This window comes from Centrocercus urophasianus, unplaced genomic scaffold (genome assembly GCF_019232065.1).
Source record: "Centrocercus urophasianus isolate 14NV4802_14NV808 unplaced genomic scaffold, USGS_Curo_1.0 seq_18, whole genome shotgun sequence".
Taxonomy (NCBI): Eukaryota; Metazoa; Chordata; class Aves; order Galliformes; family Phasianidae; genus Centrocercus; species Centrocercus urophasianus.
Genome location: NW_024884733.1, coordinates 25994037 through 26015432, shown reverse-complemented (window position 1 = coordinate 26015432; position 21396 = coordinate 25994037). Strand labels below are relative to the sequence as shown.

At 43.5% G+C, this 21396-nt stretch overlaps 1 protein-coding gene across 7 annotated transcripts in view; it reads right to left on the bottom strand.

Moving 5' to 3' along the window:
- Positions 1–679: 679 nt before the first annotated feature.
- FGGY (FGGY carbohydrate kinase domain containing) overlaps positions 680–21396 on the bottom strand; it is a 205156-nt gene continuing 184439 nt past the window's right edge. For all 7 annotated transcript variants that reach the window (XM_042819052.1, XM_042819051.1, XM_042819054.1 and 4 more), the window contains 2 exons: positions 1563–1624; positions 680–915 (listed from right to left, as the gene is read on the bottom strand). In XM_042819052.1, coding sequence (XP_042674986.1) covers positions 834–915; positions 1563–1624 — 144 coding nt within the window. In that variant the 3' untranslated portion in view covers positions 680–833. The remainder of the gene's footprint in view (positions 916–1562; positions 1625–21396) is intronic.

Genomic DNA, 21396 nt, shown 5'->3' with positions numbered 1-21396 from the left:
TGGGCACAGCTCTGTGCCTGTGAGTGTGCAGATACACAGGTTTTGAGCTGAGATTGTGTGTAGCGACGTGGTAAGAACAGGCATGGAGAGCTGGACTGTTGCAGGACTGAGGGTCGAGATGCAGCTGGCAGGGTGGAAGGAATGCTCCTGCATTATGAACATGTTTGCAGCAACTCTGCACAGCCTCATCCTTCAGTATCAACAGCGGGCTGGCTCACTTCTGCACAGAGATTCACATGCACTGAGAGCAGGTTACTTGCAAGAGACAAAATGACTCAAATTATCAATAGCAAAACCACTATACTACAAGAATTGAGACAGAAAAAAGAGCAGGAAACAAAAAAGCAGAAGGAAAGACTGCACAGCTGCAAAAACAATGTCCAAGTATGAGCCACCAAAGATATACTATAATCAGAGTAAAAAAATACGAAACAGAACACTCCAATGGAAATGATGTCTCAGCTGTAGCTGCAGCAGGCACTACAAGGACCACGTGTGCAATACCTGTGCAAAGCACAGCACAGGGGCTCAGATCCACCCGAGCCAGCGGTGCTGCTCCTCGTGCTGCTCTGCGAGGCCGCCTGCAAGCAGCAGCACCGCGCTACCCACAGCTGGCTCTGATTCTGCACAGCCCCACTGTGCCTGGTGTGCATGGTGACAGGTAGAGAACACCCCGTACTTCGTAGCGAATAGAGTGCATTTTATTGCTCCTTAACAACAAAAATGGACATTTCAAATGATAAAATTGTATTTTTACAATGCATGGTGCAGTAAGATGAATTTACCCTCATCGTAGGCATTTATCCCTGCCGTTCAAAGAGGATGCCACTGGATTAGGAGCTTTTCATGATGGAGCGATACTCTCTCTGATGTTCCACAAGTTTCAAAAATACTTCATATTTCTTGTCGTAGAATCTGTATAAACAAGTAAATTTCAACAAAGCTTGAGAATTTAAGATTTAAATCCGTTGTAATACGCATACTTAGCATCAAAGCAGCTCTGACTCTAATAACAAGCTTTCGGATGAGTCCTGCATACTGCCAGAGCGTTCTCCACCCAACGAGAGACTCCAAGTTAGAGCCAAGTTAGAACCAAGTTTGGTTTCCCCGCAGCCGCCTCTGATGTTCAGTTCTCCCGGAGCCCCCAGACGCTCCCAGCTCCAGCCGGGCCACCAGGGGGAGCCCGCGCCCCTCCGCCCAGCGCCGTTCCGAGCCCGGGCGCCGAGCTGCCAGCGCCGCGGGACTCGGCCGGGCAGGCGCTCGCTGAAGCGCAGCTTGCACCGTCCCAGCCTGCAGGCACCTCCCCAGCAGCTCAGCTCATCTCTCGCCCTGCGAGTGGCACCCGCGAGTGGCAAGCTGCGGGCCTGGGCAGATATCTATAGGGTAAGGGGCTTCCTGGGAGTAGATCACCACCTTCACCGCGCTGAAGAGTTTGGGTGCCCATGCGATCTTTAAAAACCGGCGGTCATAAATGCTGATGCATTCAAGAAGGGCCAGAAAGACAGAGCACAACTCAGTTTCAGGTAGATTCTCGTAGGTGAACACACAAACATCAGCATTACCTTTTGTGCTCATGGTTCGGTCGCACGACTCGCCCGATTTTTCCCATTTTTGCCATGGCCTCCTAGTAAAAGACAAACACAAGCTGGAAAAGCCTGTTTTGGTTTAAAATACTTTTTGACAAGAACAAGATGTTTCAAAACCAATCGGAACATTACTGATGTATTTTGTTTCGACTGAACAGGCCAGATGGCTTAAAATATGTTCAATCCCATAATATAGTAGTCATGAGAACAAAGTACTGCAGACCTCTCAGTAAACCAAAATCTGTTCCTCTTTCTTACTGAGAGTCTGAGACAGAACAGACTTATCTTGTATTATTTACACTAACCAAAGGAAATGTTAAACACTGCATCCCTGGAGGGGAAATTTCTCAAATAAAACGATACATTACATGAGATCTCTTAATCATATTTCTAAAATATCAATTCCCTGCAGCAAGGAAGGACTTGAGAGTGCTTCAGAAGCTCAATAAATCTTGCAAAGTCCTGCCCTCGCATTCCAAGATAAAAGTGTCAGAAACAGATTTTGAACCTGATCTGCTTTTGGCCAAAATAAAGACAGAGGAAGGGATGGATCCCTTTGGAAGAAGTCTCTGGGACAGCCGTGTGCAGGTGGGAGAGGACCAAGTTGTTTGGTTCCTTTCCCAGTCTCTGAGATTCTGATTTTCTATCAATTTTCCTGAGCAGTCCCACTGGCGTGAGACTGACCACCAATGTGAGCACGGAGCCAAGCTCAAGCTCAAGCTCTCGAACAGGAGAGGAGGCAGCAGCCTAAGGCTGTTTTAATTGGAATTTCTTCCACAAGGAGCATTAGAGCTTAAGTTTTCAGAGGGAAAGGCATTAAACATAAAATATCAGGATTCAAGAAACAGTGAGTGATGAAATCTCTATCAGACCTCATAGTTTCTAGCAGGACCTTAAGTCCATTTTAATGTTAGTGCCTAAAGGACAACACAGAAATTTTCAGTGACTTCTGGACAACAGCCGCTTGTGCCAAGCTGCTTCTGCTGGAAGCCACCTCCTCCTCCTCTGGCTACCACCAGATTTTTAAAAGGGTTGGATGATTTTATAGCCTGTTTACTGTAGTAAAATCTCTGCTTTCCACTAATCCAACATTTTACAGCTGAGGAACTCACATGGCTTTACAATGTGGATGCTCAACGTAAGCACAGTGTCACCAACTCACAACAAGCAGGAAGGTTCTGAAGATAAGCAAGTGAGCAGCAGACCTTACATCTTCTGGTTGCTGATTTCCAGTGCATTAAAGAAATGCCATCATGAACTAACTGCCAGGATGCACGTGGCCTGCCCGTGAGGCCAGCAGCTACCCTGCCTCCATGGGCAGTGGTGTTTGGCCAGCAAGGCACGCAGTGCCTGGGATGCCACACGTGTGCCAGAGCTGCAGGCGGTCCCTATCTGCCATTACTGCTGTGTTCCGGGTGTGTTTGCTTTGTCCTTCAGCATCAACAGATCTTTCATACTGCCTATCAAAATGTGAAACACATATTTTCTATGTTTGTCAACTTCAGGAGATTAAATACTGTTGAAGTCGCAGGTCTACCAAAGCAAGACACACTGCCAGTGCTGGTGGTCAGCATTTTACTCTGATAAAACAGCAGAGGAGTGTTTTGGTGCACTGATATGCTTGTACTCTTTCGCGCGTGCAGAAGTTGGTTGTATTTCGACTCCCTAAGAAACACACTTGAAGTAACACTTCAGTGAGATAGCGTGTTCTCTTCTCTGGGACGCATGAATCTGCTGGCACAGTGATTCTGCTCATCAGCCAGATTAAAATGCTGACACACAAAGCCTGGTATCTTTCCCAGTAAGAGAAATGAGTGCTTATACTCTGTTTTTTAACAGGTGATACTAACTGAAGCACAACAATCCATCTCTTACAACTCCTTCACATGGCCAGCTGGACTTGAAGGCTCCCACAAAATGAATGAGCACAGGAAAAAAAATTTAAAAAAAGAAGCAAAAGACAATTTCCTCTTGTATAACCAACAATGCTTTTTCAGACAGTTTCCTCACTTAAAAGAAAAACACAAGAAACATAAGGAAAAGGGGCGCACTGCTTAGAAAAGCCCCTCAAAGCTTTCTCACTAATGGGAAGAGTCACATTGCTTTCAGTTCCCTGCTTTACAACTCCTGTTGAATTGCCCTGGTGCTACTGTTCACACCAGTGAAAGAAAAAAAGGGACACCTGAAAGGCTGTAAACTGCAAGAAAAATGAAAGGGAGAGCCTTTGCTGCTCACCCCCTCTGTGCACAATTCCCCTGTTGGGGAACATTTGGAGAAACCAGACAGTTCTGCTTCCCAGGAAGGTTCTACCTCTGCCATAAATACTCTCCACTAATGTTGTGTTTTACTCTGGGCCTCTTACAGCTTTCAGCATTGAAAAATGCACTGATCACTTCTTTGGGAGATAAGCCAACCTTGTGAGACAAACAGACAGTAAGCCCAGTTTTATTTTTACACTATTACTCATCTGATTAAAGGTCTTCTCAGGTTGGTCCAAGAGAGAAGACATCAGTGCTGACACGCGCAGACACAGCCAATGTGGGTGCCGCGGCTCATCCTCTAACTCCCTGCCTGTGCCACATCACCTGACTGAGGCTCCATACTAACACAAGGAAGAATTCTTTACCGTCAGAGTGATGGAGCACTGGAACAAGATCCCAGAGAGGTGATGGAATTTCCTTCTCTGGAAATATTCAAGACCCATGTGGACACAGGCTGACCTGTGCTACTGCTATAGGGAACCTGCTTGCGCAGGGGAGTTGGATTTGATCTCTAGAGATCCCTTCCAACTCCTGTAATTCTGTGATTCTGCGGACAGCTTCATATTTTGTACTTTTAAATCTACTAAATATCTACAAGTCTTGGGGAATTGACAGCATTGGGCTCTCACAGCAACCACCATAGCAATGCCAAACACTATGTTAAAAAAAAACACACAGCCAGCAATTTTCAACAACTTGTTCTAGGTTGCTCAAACTATCATACATGAATTCCTCTCTTAATCTGGTCAATTTGTTCTTTGTTGGTTTGAACAAATACTTTACTCTCAGAGGAGACTCTTTTCAACAATTTTCTGGGGACAAAGAGGAACAGAACACTGAAAATATGAATTTATAATGAAACTGGAAACAAAGGATCATTAGAATCGCATTACTCAATCAGATCAACCTTGTGCACTGCTCTGTCTCCAACAAAGCCTTAAATATAGCAAAGCGATAATGCTGCTGTTCAGAAATAGTTTGAGGCTTGACATCCAAATCCATAATTCCAGTCACCAAGAATTTCACAATCTTGATTTGAATGACGCTCTATCTTCTTTGTTTGGCAGTCTAGACAGCACAATGAATACAGCGATTTAAACATAATGAATTCTCTCTTAAAACAAAATATTTTGTAAAACTGCTTTTTAATCATTTCTTTTCTCTCTTTACATAAAGGCTATGCTATAAATAAACCCTGAAAGTTCGCATTTGATCATCATTTCTAAAGGCTGGGCAAGAGGCAAGTGAAGGGTTTACACAGAAAAAAATAGAGGCACTGTGGAGCAGAAATAAAAGGATGCATTCATGATTTCTAACCTTTTGTCACAGTGTCAAAGCTGAGACAGACAGAAGCCAGTAAACACTCTGCTTACCACGGAGAGTTAACTGAACAGCATTACCCTAGCAGGGCAGAAGCCCAGCAAACCAAACTCTCCAGGGCCCACCAGTGTTTCAAAGCAAGGTGCCGTTCTGCAGCCCTTCTGGAAAGTCAGTTGTTCAGAGCCATTCACTCGGCGCTGGTGGCTGAACTCTGCTCTTCAGCACCACCTGGGGCACAGCCTAAAATTAAGCCTCCACAGGCAGCAGATCTCCCAGTAATATCATGGTCCAGCTGACGGCTCATGCTGGAAATTTCAATCTTTGCCCTTTTAATGATGGAAAGGAAAAGGTTTTTAACACTATGTTGCAGATGTATGGCAGCAACCTGCTGTGTCATACCAGGAGACACCAGGAAAAAATGTCAGCACAGCAGCAGGAGGAGCAGACAGGAGGTGCTTACAAGGGCTGTCTGGACTGGGAGTCTGCTCTCCTCTGATTCCCAAGTCAATCAGCTCCTGCAAAGGCTGACTCCAGAGCATCCAGTGTCATCCCGTGCCATCCAACAAGAGCAACCCGTCTGCCTCGGGACTGCTGAGGGAGCCCAGGAAGATCAACCTACCTGCAAATAGTCTGTAAGTTCAATTTTCAATAGAGACTCAAGGACTTACGTGGCTGAGTATTACTGAAAATTAATGGGATGTAGGCCCTTGAAAGCATATGACAAATGAGAAATCAGATTTACATACCTCAGCCATAGCTTTTAGGATAAACCAAAGTCATCAAGTAACTAAATCTCGTTGAAATGAATGACCTGGGAACATCAGATCCCTTCAGAATTTACACGTATGCTCTATTTAGGTACCTTAAAATTGCATCCAAAGTTAAAGGGATGAGGCACTCAGGCACAAATGCAATTTCTCAGCTGTGCTCTTTCCACTTACTCATTTGAAAACCCCAAGAAACGTTAGGATTTTTAACCAGTGTCCTTTTTAACAGTAAAACCAATTATTATCTGAAGTTTGACTGCACAATTTCAGTGGCTGGAAGCATTTGGCCTGTAAATATAAAAGCACACATCAAAGCTCACCAGACTGTTTGGGCACACCATGCTTCAGTTTTGAAAACAGCATGGCCAGATACTTGGAAGAGGAATCTTTAGGCAACATGAAAACCAAGAGGTGCACTCAAGTGCAAATTCACCATGCTTTCTCTCAGAATGGTGCTGCTTTATAGCTTGTCCAGTGACAGCCATTGCATCAAGAACGAATCATCTAAGAAAGACACAAAGGATGACAACTAACTGCTGTAAATCAGTTTGCAACCAGAAATTGTAACAGAAGTAATTGAGGAATCTCAGAACAACTGGAATGAGATGCACGGCTTGCTTCTCTTCCCAAGCCAAAGTTAATTTACCTCAGCACTTAGGCAAAAGACAGCAATTATACTCAGTTGTATTGTGGTAATAGAAGGCAAGTGATCAAAAGCTGCCATTGTTACAATGGCATTACATTGCCAAGCAATGAGACAGCTGTCCAGCAAACCATGGTTCATCAGGTACTCCTGAGAAAGACAAGAGTGTATGTATGGAAGATCAGCCTCCATCCCAAGCCGTGCAGAGCTCTGAAATGTGAATTTCCCCTTAGTTACTCAGACAACATCCAGACTGCTGCTCAGGTCAGCCTTGACTCTTGTGCTTTTGTGCAGCTCTCCTGACACAGATCAGCATCAGAGGAAAATAATTTAAAAGCTGCTCTATTTACAATAGATTGAAATTCTCAGTCAACTTTCCCAATTTGTAGAATCTGGCAGCAGTAATACCTACCTCCAAAGGAACAGACTGGCCTCCTTTGCATTTTTAAGTCCTTATGGTAAGTACAGTAAATAAGTTAGAATTTTTATTTTCTTCAGCAGTGAAGAACCTCTCTTGCCCATCTCCACACACAAGCTGAGACTAACAGACACTGACATCATTTTAAGGAATCTAGTCACACGTATTTGGATTTGAGGGCAATAATGATTGTTCAAGATGTTCAAGAAATACTTTTGAAGTGTGCTGAGATTTTTAAGCAAGGCTGCTGTTTTCTTACAGGCTTTTATGTAGGGATTGCCTACCCAATAGCCTGGAGATGGAAAGTTCATCTTATCTACGCTTACAGGAGTTGCATGAATTCAGTTATGTAACAGAGCCCCAGTAGAACATTCCTTTTTAGTGGTATATGACTGCATGAAGAAAGTATATGATGGATCCATACACAATATTTTTCTAGTGGCTTTCCCCCCAACCCCTTAAATACGTTTGAGTTATAGGGGAAGATCTTGGCAGCGTGCACAAAGCCCCAAATCTGTAACTCAATTCTCTGTGGCATTCTGTATGGAGTGAGCCAAGTTTTCAAACACGTTAAGGATAAATAGGAGAGCCAAGCAAAAATTTCACACCTGCGACCAAAGGGTGAAAATTTGGCTTTCATTCATTTAGTGAAAAGGTGGAAAACTTCACACAAGCTTGTATTTTTCTTTTGCTCTATTCCAACATGGATTTTTGTGTTAGGATCAAACCTCAGAGAGAGAATACAGAGAAAGAGGGAGAAGAAGAGGATGGAAGGGTGGAGGTCCAGCAAGCAGGACAGCAGATCTGGGCCTCAGTTCTACTCTGTCTTCCAGGAAGAATTGCTGGCCCTTTGAATCTCCCTACCCATGTGATAGATAGCAGCATTGGCCCATCCTAAAGAAATATTTGATCCATTTGTTCATTAAAGACTGTTAGTGAGGTAGAGGAGAATCAGGCAGGTAGGCAGAAGATGCCCAATGTTTTTATACTCCTACACCCACCCAATTGCAGTTGACAGGGCCAACTGGACCGGCCTTGGATGGGTCACTCAGAACTGAAGCAAAGTAGTTTTCTGGTTTGAGCACCAAATCAGGATACAGAAGGTTTGCAAAAGATTCCCCAAGTTACTTTCAACATGTAATTTACTCCAAGTTTCAGTTACCTCTCTAAAATGGGCTCTGCCCATTGTTTTCCCACGGGCTTGATTAGTTATACTCACAGTTTGCACATTAGGTTTAGCTCTAGTACTGAACCATGGGTGGGACACAGAGGCTTTAGTTCTACTCTGCCCTATTGAAGTACATATCACTCGACCTCTCCTGTGACGCAGGAGAATGGCTTTCACTCCTCAGTATCAGAGACAAGAACAAATAGAAAAAAAAGATCACGTAACAAGAGCCAAGTGCAGCTAAGGCCACCGCACCACCTCTACCTCCGGAGGTACTTTTATCCTGCTTAAATGACCGCTCTGAGTGTCAGACGGATTGTGGCCACCACAGCTCTGTGTCACACAGAATTTGTGCTTTAGCCAGGCTGGCCAGCCAACAAAGCTGTAAGAGGAGCAGCAGTGGCAATGCAGCTGCTGTGAAGGGTGGCTTGTCGTGCTAGCGATGATATTAATTACTTATTCTCCAGACCAAATTTAGAATGGGATGAGGGTCAGCTATGATTGTCACATCATCTATCAGCTGGAAACTATGTTTGGGTCTAAGCTCCAGCCACACTGCTACTAAATATAGGCTGTTTTGTTCATCTGACTCTGCACTCCAAACTTGCCTTTGACTATCAAATAATTAAGCAGTTTGCATTGTGAGGGCTCCACTGCTGGCAACTCTTAGTGTCCAAAGCTGTTTGGATGCAAACTTGTCAGCTTAGCACGGGTTTCAGCTTACCCAGGCAATGGAAAGAGCCCAAATGTTTAGCTCCTGTTTCAGTCTCACAGACTACTGGCACTGGGCGCCATGAATCAACAGTCTGCAGGCAACATCTAAGCAGCCTTTATTGGACTGGGGCACAGCTCAGCCACACTTACCAGACGTTAGCCCATACAAGATCATTCATGAAATGTATGCCCACTTCCCAGTGCCTGCAGATGAAGGTCCAAGACAGCAGACACCGCTGTGATGCAACCACAGCAGCACAGACTGTGCCCTATGCCCACCCAGCTGCTCCCCACAACCTGGAGCACACTTGGCCTCTTCACTGCTCCCATGCTGTGGGTGACTTTGCCCTGACTGGCAGCTCAGCCACCAAAGCAGAGGGTCCCTGAGCACATCACCAGCTAGCATGGACAGTACATTTCCCTCAGCCCCTTCTGAGGTGGAATACATTTATTAACCATACACAGCATAACTGTTGAAACAGACTTTGAAGGTTTGTCCATATAAACTACGCAAGAAAATAAATGCATTTAACTCACTTGGGGGCTTGAAAATGGACAGGGAGCTCCGTGTAACAGAAAGCAAGCTCACCTGGGAGTCAAAAGATCAGATTCCTACATCAGGGCCTAACGTAGGGAACTGCAATATAGCTGTAAGCTAAATCAACCCTGTTCATACTCATTGCTGCTGGTGATGGAGCTCTATTGGAGTATGGGAGCACTGTTCTGCTGCACAACCTGGAATGAGTTACTTTGCTTCTCTTGCTCCCTTCTTGTACTGTCTTAACACTTCCATATCCTCAGTTTTAGGTGGGAAAACCTTTAGGGCAGGCAGAGCAGGTGTGTGACTCCACACCAACATGCAGAACAAAAGAAATCAGCTGGACAGAAAGCAGGAGTCATTTGCACAGGGGAAGGTAAAACAGAGAAGCTGAAGGAAAAGCATCTGCACAGGATATCCTGATGCTCAGCTGTGTACTTGACACAATATTTTGTTAAACTGCACCACTTCCTTTAAGGTGATAGATTCAGATTTATTTAGCTGATTTCTTTTCACATTCATGCTCAGCGTAAGGCTTTCTGTGCATTTAACTGGAGCTTTTATTTGTCATCTGGCAACAGGTTGGGATTTACCGGAGGGAGGGGTAGGAATGGGGGCTTTCGCTTTTCTTTTTTCTTTTTGCATCTGTATTTGCTTTATGAGCAATGGCCAAGGCACCATTTACACGTGGGGAACTAGATCGGGTTCCCTCAATTCCTTCCATATGTTCACTTACGCTGTCAAAACATTTTTTTGATCTAATTAATCTGCACACACCTCTTTGTTCACTCCCCCCTCAGTAAGCTTCAGCACTTTGGGGTTACCTAGCTGAGATTTGGTCATAAAAACAATTCCTGCCTACACTTTGCTTTATGGTTACTCCATCAAGAAAACAAACCTATATGCAACATCTCACTCTTTTCCATGTAATTATTCTTCAGCATCTTTCCAAAGTTCTGAGGCATTCCTTTTTCTCTCACCTTTCAGATTTATTTTGCACTGTGCTCCAGTATCTCCTGAGATTAAAGAGGGAAAATCCCACTGAGAGTTTTGATTTGAAATTATTTTTTAACTAATTAATCCAATGTGTGGCTTACTATTAAAAAAATATATCTCAGATATATGCTTACATTTTACTCAGTCTGGACTGCATTTGAGAAATTACTCTGGGTCAGGACTCATAAAATACAAGAGGCCTTAAAAAAAATAAAGCCTATCACAACTGTAAATCAATAGAAGCTCGAGTTGCTAAAATAGAGTAAAACTGCATAAAAATAGGAAGAACCTTTCTGACAGCCTTACAGATGTTCTATCTGCAACCACAACAAAAATATTTGCCAAGAAACACCGGTGTTTTTCAAGTATCCAAAGGGTGTAATGCAGAGAAACTTGAAGAAACCAGCAATTTTCTACAACTTCAGAACTGGGCTGCACAGCCTTCTGCCCCATGAAACACAATACAGGGAAAGTATCTGTCTATCTGCAGGGAGCAGTTGGTTTCCCTCCTAAAACTGCTCCAGTCAAGGAGTGCTGGTGCTGGCCTGTCTTTAAAGCATCCCAGGGGAAGGAGAGCCTGGCACAGCACAGCTCTCCATGGTCAGGGCCTGAAGGAGGCACCCTGGGCTCTGTGCCTGGCACAGGACACTTTGTGCAGCCCTGCCCTCAGCACAGCACTTCTCATGCAGCTGCAGGCACTACAAAGACTATTGGGGGAGGATTTGCTGGGCCACCAAGGGCAGTTGGCCCCAAGATACTTTCAGCATCCCATGGGACTCCGGCTCTGCGTCCTCCATCGCTACCTCTGATCCAGCTGTATAACAGAAAGGTTCTCTATTGTTTACAGAACTGCCTATTGGGTAAACCAGAGCTGGGGAGGGAAAACAATGAACAGACCAGAAACAGTACAAAGAGCTCTGCAGGTGTTGCCAGGGCAGGAGAATGCATCCCACACATTCCAAAGATTGTAGGTCTCAAACCAGCCTTTTGAAAATGAGAATAAAACGCTTGGCAACTCCTCATGGTCTGCTTCTCTTTTGAGATGTGACCTTGTCTTGTTCTGATCCCCTTGCTCCTATAAACATTGGCTCGTATCTGCTGGAGACCATTTGGAAACGATAACTGTATTTTTCTTTATCATTAAAGCACCAACTTACACAAATGCATTGGGAAGAAGCCATTCTTGGGGGCGAGTGTGAAAAAATACCTTCTACTACAATACTGTAGCACTACTACAGCCCTCTGTCAAGCCTGGCATTTTTGTGTATAATAACAAAAGCAAGGGTTATTAATCCTCACCCAGAGCCTAAAGGAGCCACTGGCTGCAGGGATATTGTACAACCCTTTTCAATGTTCAAATCTGAATCTGCCACCCAGAACCCACCACTGCCAGCAGGAATGTTTAAAGGTATCCAAGGCATCTCTTTCCTTAGGAAACCTTCTAAGAAAGCATTTGTCTTCATTTGGCAAACAGAAAAAGAGCAAACTTTATAACTGACTGTGCCCAAAACAATAGCTGGTTCTGTCTGAAAACACACCAGCTAGAATTAAAAGTGCAGTTAGCATGTTAGGGAGTGAGTCATCGAGTGGTAGCAGTTCGCTGGCTCACAGCCCAAGATCTAACAGAGCACCATCCTGCTCTGGGGGTTATCTTTAAAGCTGAGATCTTGCAGAGTAGAGCACAATAGACAAGAGGAGTCTGCACACCTTTCCCCCTCTTCCCCCCAAATTTTGGCTAGGTGGGAGGTTGGTGAGCTTGCTTATAACCTGCCTTTAACCTTCAAGGAAAGGTGAACCCTGTAACTCCAGAGAGGCACGCTTCCCCTACAGCATCCAGTTGGACACCATTCCTATTTTGATGGGGCTCTCTGCTGCCCCATCCCATTTCCTGCTTTTTAAGAAGCCTCCATGGAGCTGCACCTTGTGCTTCCTTTTTCCAAGCAAGCTTCTCCCTTCACTTATTTTAATGAGAAATTTCTAATGTTCAGCCCCTAAAGCACTTATGGGGAAAGCAAAATTCTTGACTGTGAGGAGGGCAGCAGATGTGTCAGCTCCTGCATCTTGACCTTAGATAAGACATGCAAGTCTTCTGCACCTCTGTTTCTCATATATTCCATAAGAATCAATTAACACCATTAGATATCAAAGATGTAGGAGGGAAATCTAGCCAATGTGAGATACAACTGAAAAAAAAACCACTTTGTGATTTACAATTCATCTGATTATCAGGATTGAGCCAATTCCTATTGCTGAGGGTCCGGCCTTCTATTTAAACACAGCAAGCTGGGAGAGTAGCACACACTCAGACCATGGAGCTTTCCACTCGTAGGTCACCAAGCAGAACCTCAGCAAGGATGTTTACGAGTTATCATGGTAAGTAAGCTTTTTATAACATCTTTTGCACAGTGGTTTATTGGTTTCAAATTAATTTCTATTGTACACACTTTGCATAGCACGAAACACTCTACTTTACTGCTGAGCAACTGTTCACCCTTTGCAAAGCTGCACGAGAGAAAGTGTTACCACTCTCTGAGCAAATTCCCTTTTGAAACTGTTTGAAGAAGTGTACAAACTGTGAGCTGAGCCTGGATGACCTCAGAGAGCCTTTTCCAGGCTGTGGCAGAGGCAGAGCACGACAGGAAAAGCTGCACTGCAGCTGCACATACTGTTCTTTGGGACAGGCAGAGCCCAGCTCTGCAGGCTTGTCCTTCACTCCCCAGAGTCCTGCAGGTCTCACTGGGCCTACTCACAGACAAAGAGAAGCGTGTGTGCAGGCAGCAGCACAGCCTATTTTTTGCAGAGAATACTTTCTGAAAGTAAAACAGAGAAGCAGCAAAAATGAACAACTCTATCATTATCTACTGTGCTGAGAAGTTAGCAGAGATCATTTCAAAGATCCATATTGTTTACAGCAGCTGATGAGTGCAGCAAGTGCTGAAGCTGTGCTCTCGCTTAAAGTGCTAACATATTTACAGTTTTCAGTCCTGTCCTTAGTGCTTATCTGTCATTTCAAAATGAATGCTCCTTTTGTAAAGGCTAATTACTTGCATGAACACTGCACTAGCTCAAAATCTCTGATTTGTCTCACTTTTCTATTAGCAGCAATCTTGTACTTTGCTTTATACAGCACATGTAAAAAAGAGCATTTTTGTTCAAAGATATTTCTTTGCTGTGACAAAGCTAGAACAGGGGGAGGGAAATTAAGTTACTTGCCTGATGGAAGTCTTAACTTTACAACATGAAATGCACTTAGCTGCATTGTTGTGCTTATTGTTCTGCTCTGGCTTGGTTTCTGGTTTTAGAATAATTTGTCAAGATCTGTACAAAATCAGACTGGGCCACAAACAAAATGCTTGTGAAGAAGCTGTTGGCTCATGCTGAAGAATGGAAATGTAAAAATTTTGGTAGGACCCCATCCCCTCTTCTTCCAACAAATGGTGGGACCTTGAGAGACTGAAAAGCTGTCAGTCATCTCATTTTTACATGAATAGAAGGAATGCAGGCCACTCTACAACTCAGTAACTTAATTAAAATGAAAAAAAATACAACCCAGACATGCAAGAAAAAGGATACAGTTATAACAAGGAGGTATTATCCTGGTTTGCATTACGTTCACTGGGTTACTGATCTGTCATAAACCAGCTTCAGAGACAAATCCAAAGAGCCATGCAATGCAAGACGTGCCTGCTCTGTGTGCTAACCCCAATCCCACTGCAGTGGGAAAAAAAAAAGGGTAACATCTGATTAGCACAAGGCTCCTGCACATGTCCTCAGCTGCAGCAAGGAGGGCTCAGCACCTGAGCCAAAGGAGCACCTCAGCCCTCCATCACTGCTTAGAGGCAGCATTTGATGCCTGCAGCTACAGAAAACGCTGCTTTTGAATTCAGCTTTGTTGTTTCTACCTGCGACTGAATTTGTGCTTTGAAGGATGTGGTTTCCCATTGCTACCCAAATATTTTCTTTAAACCAGAGTTTTGCATAGCAAGTGCATTTCATTGTAAACGTATAATGCAACCTTTAAAAATCATGAGTGAATCACAGAATTGTAGGGGTTGGAAGGGACCTCCAGAGCTCATCGAGTCCAACCCCCCTGCAAAGCAGGTTCCCTACAGCAGGTCGCACAGGTCGGCATCCAGGCAGGTCTGGAACATCTCCAGAGCAGGAGACTCCACCACCTCCCTGGGCAGCCTGTGCCAGTGCTCCGTCACCTCACTGTAAAGAAGTTCTTGTGCACATTGGTGCAGAACTTCCTATGCTGCAGTTTCCGGCCGTTTCCCCTCGTCCTGTCTCCACTCACCACTGAAAACAGTCTGGCCTCACCATTCTGCAATATGATGTGATGTGATGTAAGTATGGGTATTAAAACCTGATGTAAACTTCTGAGTGCTATTCACACCATGCTACATGAGCCACCTCTCATATTGTATATTAGCAATGAAAACGACTACACATAAAAAACTATTTATTTCCACTTCTAATGTAAGCTTTTGTTTTCCATCAAAGTTGAAGGATTTTCTGATTAAATTGAACTGGGTCAGCAGTCTACTGGCCTTCCCACTCTCATCCTGCCTTCAGTCCATCAGAGCAATATCATTAACAACATTATACATCTTCTTTGCACTTCTTATCCTATCACCTTTAATGGAACTATAAAGCCTGCCGATAAAATACTTAGAGATCCCTAGATCTGATTCAAAGATCAGCCAAAGAGCCAATGAAACAGTTTGTTCAAAGTCGCAGATAGAGTAGGTGGCAAAGCCAGAAATAAAAGCCCATGCACTGTGATTCTCATCATGTAATTTTAAGTTTTCTCGCTTGCAAAAATTGGCTTTTATTTATACCAAAGTAAATTCAGAAGAACTTGGTACCTCAGGGGTTGATGTGACATTTGAAGTGGCACAGCTGATAACGGAACTTCACCAGTCTGTCTGTTACCTTGCACTGGCAGGCTGCTAATAAGCTCCTCTCTGGCAAACGCAGCTCCTCTTCCCCTCATCACTACAAAATACCACACTGCAGTTTATATGGCATTTGTTTGACCCACAGAGCCAGGGAATTCAGTACTTATCTCAAGGACATTAAACAAGCCTGCTGATCTGAGGTGTCTGAGCATTTCTAGACATGGGTATCTGTTCATCCTTAAGGAGTTACAATATGAACAGTGATGGTGATAAACAGACAAAAGTCCTTCTCCCTTAACCCTTACTGTTACTGCTGCAGAAAACAAATCCAGTAGAAAATGTACAGAAATTCTCCTCTCCTCTACAACCTTAAATGGCTGGGTTGCAGATGAAGTTCTTTCCACATTTTCCTGCTTCCTGAAGTCACAATCAGAAGAATGACAACTGACCACTCCAGGAGAATTAGGAAAATTTCAAAACATAGCAAAAAAGTGAACAGGAGGAAAATCAGGCAGAAAGTTCAAAGGCAGCCAAATTAAACGCTCATGTGAAAGAGATCCTGTGTAAGTAGCCGCTAGGGGGAACAAGAGTCATGCTGCTTAATTAAGCTGTAGGTTCACTTTTAGCAGCGGGCCTGCAAGGTTATCCTTTCCCAAGCAGGCTGGGGATGGGGATGCTCCAACACGTTCCCTGTAAGCTTTCAGGTAGGACAAAGCTTTCCTGATGTTCAGCAGTGTTTCAGCTTCGTCCCTCAGGTCTGTGTAGGCCTTGGCACAAGCAGTTATGTAGCTGCAATTAACCTATTTTTTCACCTTAAGCACCTGGTAGAATATTTTTTAAAAAAGACATGGGAACAGAGGGGACAGGAAGAAGAAAAGGAAGAGGCACAAATAAAGAAAAAGGGCAAAAAAGACAAAGCATATGTTTTGGTGCTGACTCTTTTAAAGTAAAAGAGAAGAAAAACCACACACAGCTCATATGTAAACCTGTGTGTGAAATGCAGAGTGCCACACAGCCCACACGGTTAGAATCCTTATCTAGTAAGAAATGAGGGATGGCAGAGGACCTGCGCCCACACTTTCCTTGTTGTCTTGAAAAGCTGGACAAGTGCTGCCTCAAGAAAAGGGGACACGCAGCTTTCCAGAAGGCAGGAGTGAGCAGGGAGGAGCTACTGAGAGCAGTTCTCTGCTTCACGTCATCCCTCTCAGCTTCCTATAGGGAGATGCAACTACACGATGTACATGATGTTCCCTGATCAGAGCATGTTGTGAAGTTACACCCTCGCCCTTGGGGAAGAAGCTCCACTCCACGTGTGTTCAAGCTCTCCACTCCCACACCATCACAACAACCAGACTTTGTCACCCTGGGCCATGGGTGAAGCTGCAAGAGAAAAATGAATGAAGCAAGAAGTAAAAGCCCCCCTTGGGTCACTCTTTGTCTGCTGTGGCTCAGGACACCGAACTGTTCAACACTGTGGCTGGAACTGAATCACAGACAAGCAACATTTTCTACTACCATAAAAACAACAAATAACTAATAGCTTTCAGCCTGTAAACACAAGAAGACTTAGGTTAAATAGAGTTCTGAGTGGCACACTGTAACTGGTCGGTTGTACTCTAACTGGAAGCAGGAACTCCTATTAGAACTAGCTCAGCCTAAAGAGTATCAGATGTTACTCAGGCCTTAGAAGGTCTGAGACATAAACTCTGCGTGCAAGACAAAAAGAAGTCAAATGACTCATGACAGAGTTTGTTCTAATATAAATGACTTTTTCTGGCTCTTGGCTTTTAAAGACTTGCCATTTTCAGATCTTGAACAGCTAACCTAGGCAGCTGGCTTCCTTAGCCAGTGTCCTTCATTTTGTGTATAAAATGCTGGCATTTACAAACTCATATTCCTCTGGCTAAGGGAGGGCAGTTTATTTTAGCACTGCAATCAATGCCATCATAAATCTTTCCTCTTCCAGACCAACACTGGAAGCATAGCCAGTGCTAACAGTGCTGCGTGGATAAAATGTGCACCCATAAAAAAGAGCATGCACCACAATGCTTAACCAAAGAACTACAACCCTTGAGAATATACCTGAGGAAGCAGCAAATGTGCTGGCTACCCAGTCACTCCATGGGGGCAAAGACATACAAACAAAATGAAAAGCAAAGCTTGCCTTGTCTCCCTTCCATGCAGTACAAGAAACATCCCTTAGATGGGACTATTGCAAAATTAAACAACCTTACAACCGTGGCCAGTAAATAATGAGTAATATGCCTGTATATTCAAAGCTCTTATACCAAACAGTCAAGGAAAGTGAGGATAGTTCATCACAAAAAGACCCCATTTATTAGAAGAGTTTCAAACAGCTTAGCATCTTTACGGCCATTACTCATCTCTTTCACCTAAGCTAAGTGCCAGCTTCCAACCCAGAGACGAACACATACCTCATTTATCAGCTGCAAGACACTCAAGCACAGTTTCTCTCAGTCCAGCCTAAAGACACAGCATTCAATACCTAAACTGCTTAAAAAGAGGCAGGGAGACATCAGTCTGGGAAAATTTCACAAACATTCTTATCAGACATTTTGAAAGCATAAGGAGTCTGACCCAAGGCTGCTCGACTCAGAAGTATTTCGCTGAATATATCCAAGATGTTTAGCTCAGTTTTGAGCTACAGGGCTGGGAAACGAAAGGATCTTCCAAATGAAACATAATTATCATCTTCCAATTATCACCACCACTCTGTTCCTTGATAAAACATGGTGCCTCCAACACGGCTTCCCCCCTCATGCTCCTTCAGAAGATCTCTGTATGGTCAAGGACTACGTGGAAACCGTGTGAAAAACCTACAGCGTGTGCTCACACAAACAGGTGCTACGTGGATCAAAACTTATTATATACTGAAGGTTAAAAATATTCATGGGAATGCAACCCCCAGTACTGCTACACATTAAGTACATTCCCTATACATCATTCTTAGCTGAAAACTACACCTGTAAAACTTAACAACACTTGTTTTGCTGTTTATCCACCCTCGCAAGGCATAGCAAGATATGGACACGAAGCTTCTTTCTCCTTATTCATGTTTACCTACTGTTTTCCAACCCTGATGTGGAGGATTATCTTTGTGCAACAGTCTGCAACTTACGCTTTTCCATGCCCAGTTAGTGGTTAGCCCCTCTGCTTATATTTCCCTCAAGAATGACAGTCATGGTCTTGCTAGTCATTACGTGGACATTTGTCTCAATTAAAACAAATCAGAACCAAGAAGCAATTTTATATGGATTCTCTCTCTACAGTTCATTGCCCAATTTCTAGTATCAAACTGTGTTTCAGAAATAACTGCTGTGGGGGTGAAAAGTTGTTTCAGAACAAGAAAGTAAGCAAGAGTTGGGAGTGATTGTTGTACATCCATGTCCAAGAAACCAAGGAAACGAATACCCATGGCTTAAAGAGACCAAGAAGGAGACTGAGAACTGGATTCCAATTCTGAAGATGAGGAAAGCCAGTATGCTAATAAAGCCACTGGGATTTCTTGCTAATAAAACTAACAGGGGATCTTTAACATTTCAGATCCATGATTACATAAAAGAGAAGAAAGAAAAGTCTACTTTATATTAACTACAGCAAAATGGAATGTACTGGAAGTGCTTAGATCATAGCAGCCATCAAACTATACAGATAGGGCAAATTTTGAGAAACAAAACCTTCCAGGCACTTATAGCAGAAATGACAACACAGTACAACAAGGTAAAAAACGTCTCCAGATATAAGAAGGCTCAGGTATGTCCTGATGATACAAACTACCGGCACCAAGTCCCATGACTCAGTGATCATAACGTCCTTCAGAAATTTATTGAAAAAGAAACCACACAAGCTATTTCAGACAGCTAGTGCAGAGTCTGCATGCTTGTGCTTTGCTACAGAACAGTCTGATCCCCTGCACTGACATAGCAAGAGAGCAAATCCCAGATGGAAAATTTATCTCACAGCATAGCCAGATTGAGTTTCCAATTCTCTGGTGCATAACTTGAGGGTTGTTCTGCTCAGCTCTTGAAGAGGTGAGGGCAAAGAGCCTTTAACTTTTTTGACATCTTTAACATCATTTAGGCAAGATGCTCTGAAAAGGACCTTACTGGCTACCGACAGTTACAAAGGATCCATGGTATCCTGCTTTGTACTCATCCTTCCTATAAAATATTGCTATCATGTTTTCCCCTGTCTAAATGGCCTGGACAGAAAGGGTGTCCAAGGTCCAAATGACTTCAGCCATGTCTTTGAGCATGTGGTAAAATCCAGCCTTAAAATAGAAAGGAGATGGATTACTGTACGCTTTAAAGAAAGCATCTGTCTACTATAAAGACACATTTATGGTTTCCTCATATTTATGGCTTTCCTCAAGACAAGGCCAGCAAACTAGAATAACTGCAAGGTAGCGATATTACACAATAATTTCTTCAACAAGGTGATCTTAGTCTTGGTCTGTTTGGAAACAATCAACAAATTGTACATCTTCTTGCAGTGACTCCAGCACCATCATTTCGGGTCTTGCTACACAGACGTGCACCACTTGAATTGGAACTGTCCCAGTCAGCATCTTTCTTCCTGTTTGACAGGTCTTGGTAAGAAGAGTGCTACTGGTCTAGTAAGAGGCTCAATTTCTGCAGATTAACAAAACTCTAACTCCTGTTCTTTGCCAACATCAGCTGATGTGAGTTTATTAAAAGCTAACAGGCATGACGATCTAAGTGCTGAGCCCACAGAACAGATTTCATTTATACACATATGGTCACTTCTAACTGTCATTGGGCAAGCGCATGCAAAATAGAAAAGTCAGGTGAAGCCAGTGGAATTATGCCAATGCACAAACCTGGACAAATCTCCAATATAAATAGTGAAGATTAAATAAATTTTGTGGGTCATTCAAACACCTTGGAGGCCCTAAATGTCTTTTCAGTCCATCCTCATAAATGTGGGAAATAGCTAACAAAACCTTTATCGCCGTTCTCAGACAGAATTAATAAACAGGTAAGCCCACTGATTTCCCCATACAGCGCCTCCCACCACTGGCCAAACAGAAGGCCATGCTTTGTGTCATTTCATTAGTCTGGTATTCTGTTACCTACTGCTAGAAAAATAATATGGTCCCATCTTTATCTGTTGGATTTCTGAGATTGTCGTCTCCAACTTCAGTGATTCTGTGCCAGATACTCAGCTAACGGACATGGTTGCAGTTCTGTCACAGTCAACCTATTGCACTGACCTACTGCAGCTGCCTTTCCCTTTCATTAAAAGTTAGCAAGAAATTCCAAATCGGAACATTTGTGTCCTGGGTGACATTTACATTGGCACATGCTAAGTCCGCACAAAAGGACAGCACTGAACAGAAGACATTGCCTTCGTATCCTATTACCTCCAGTATCCACAACTCATATCTGAATGGGTAATAACCAATTGCAAGAGCCATAATAGCCTTTATCATTTCAGGATGTGTCATCTACAGGCAAACTGTGTGTCAGATTCCTGTTTGGGCTCTGATCCAGCGAAGTACTCCAGCAGATGGGCAGCTCTGCTTGTCTTCAACTGAACTTGTGGCCTACTTGAAAGTTAAATGATGTACCTGAGTGCTTGACTGGATCAGGGCACCGGAGTAAACTGGTGTCACTGCTCTGAAATCCTGGAGTAATGCTGATTTACATTAACTGAGAATATTGCATTATGATTACGGACTACACTCATCTGTCATTTGAGTAGCTACATGACCTGCTACAACAAACTTTGACATTTTCCTAGACAAGTTTTTACCTGTAATAATTTCAAGTGATATAAAACGGCTACAAATCATCTAAGGTGACAATTAACCAAACACTGCTGTACAGCACGTACTGATCTGATAATTCATCAAATGTATGACAACATATAGCACTACCCACAGCACTCCACCAAGAACATTTAACAGCCACGGAATTATTTCTCTGAACTCCAGTACAAAAAGCAGCCGGCAGGATGATATCAAACGAGGGCAGCCCCGCTTCTCCTAAAAGGACCTCGGGGACTCCAAGGAGATTTGTGTGTCTGCACTTCAGCAGCACA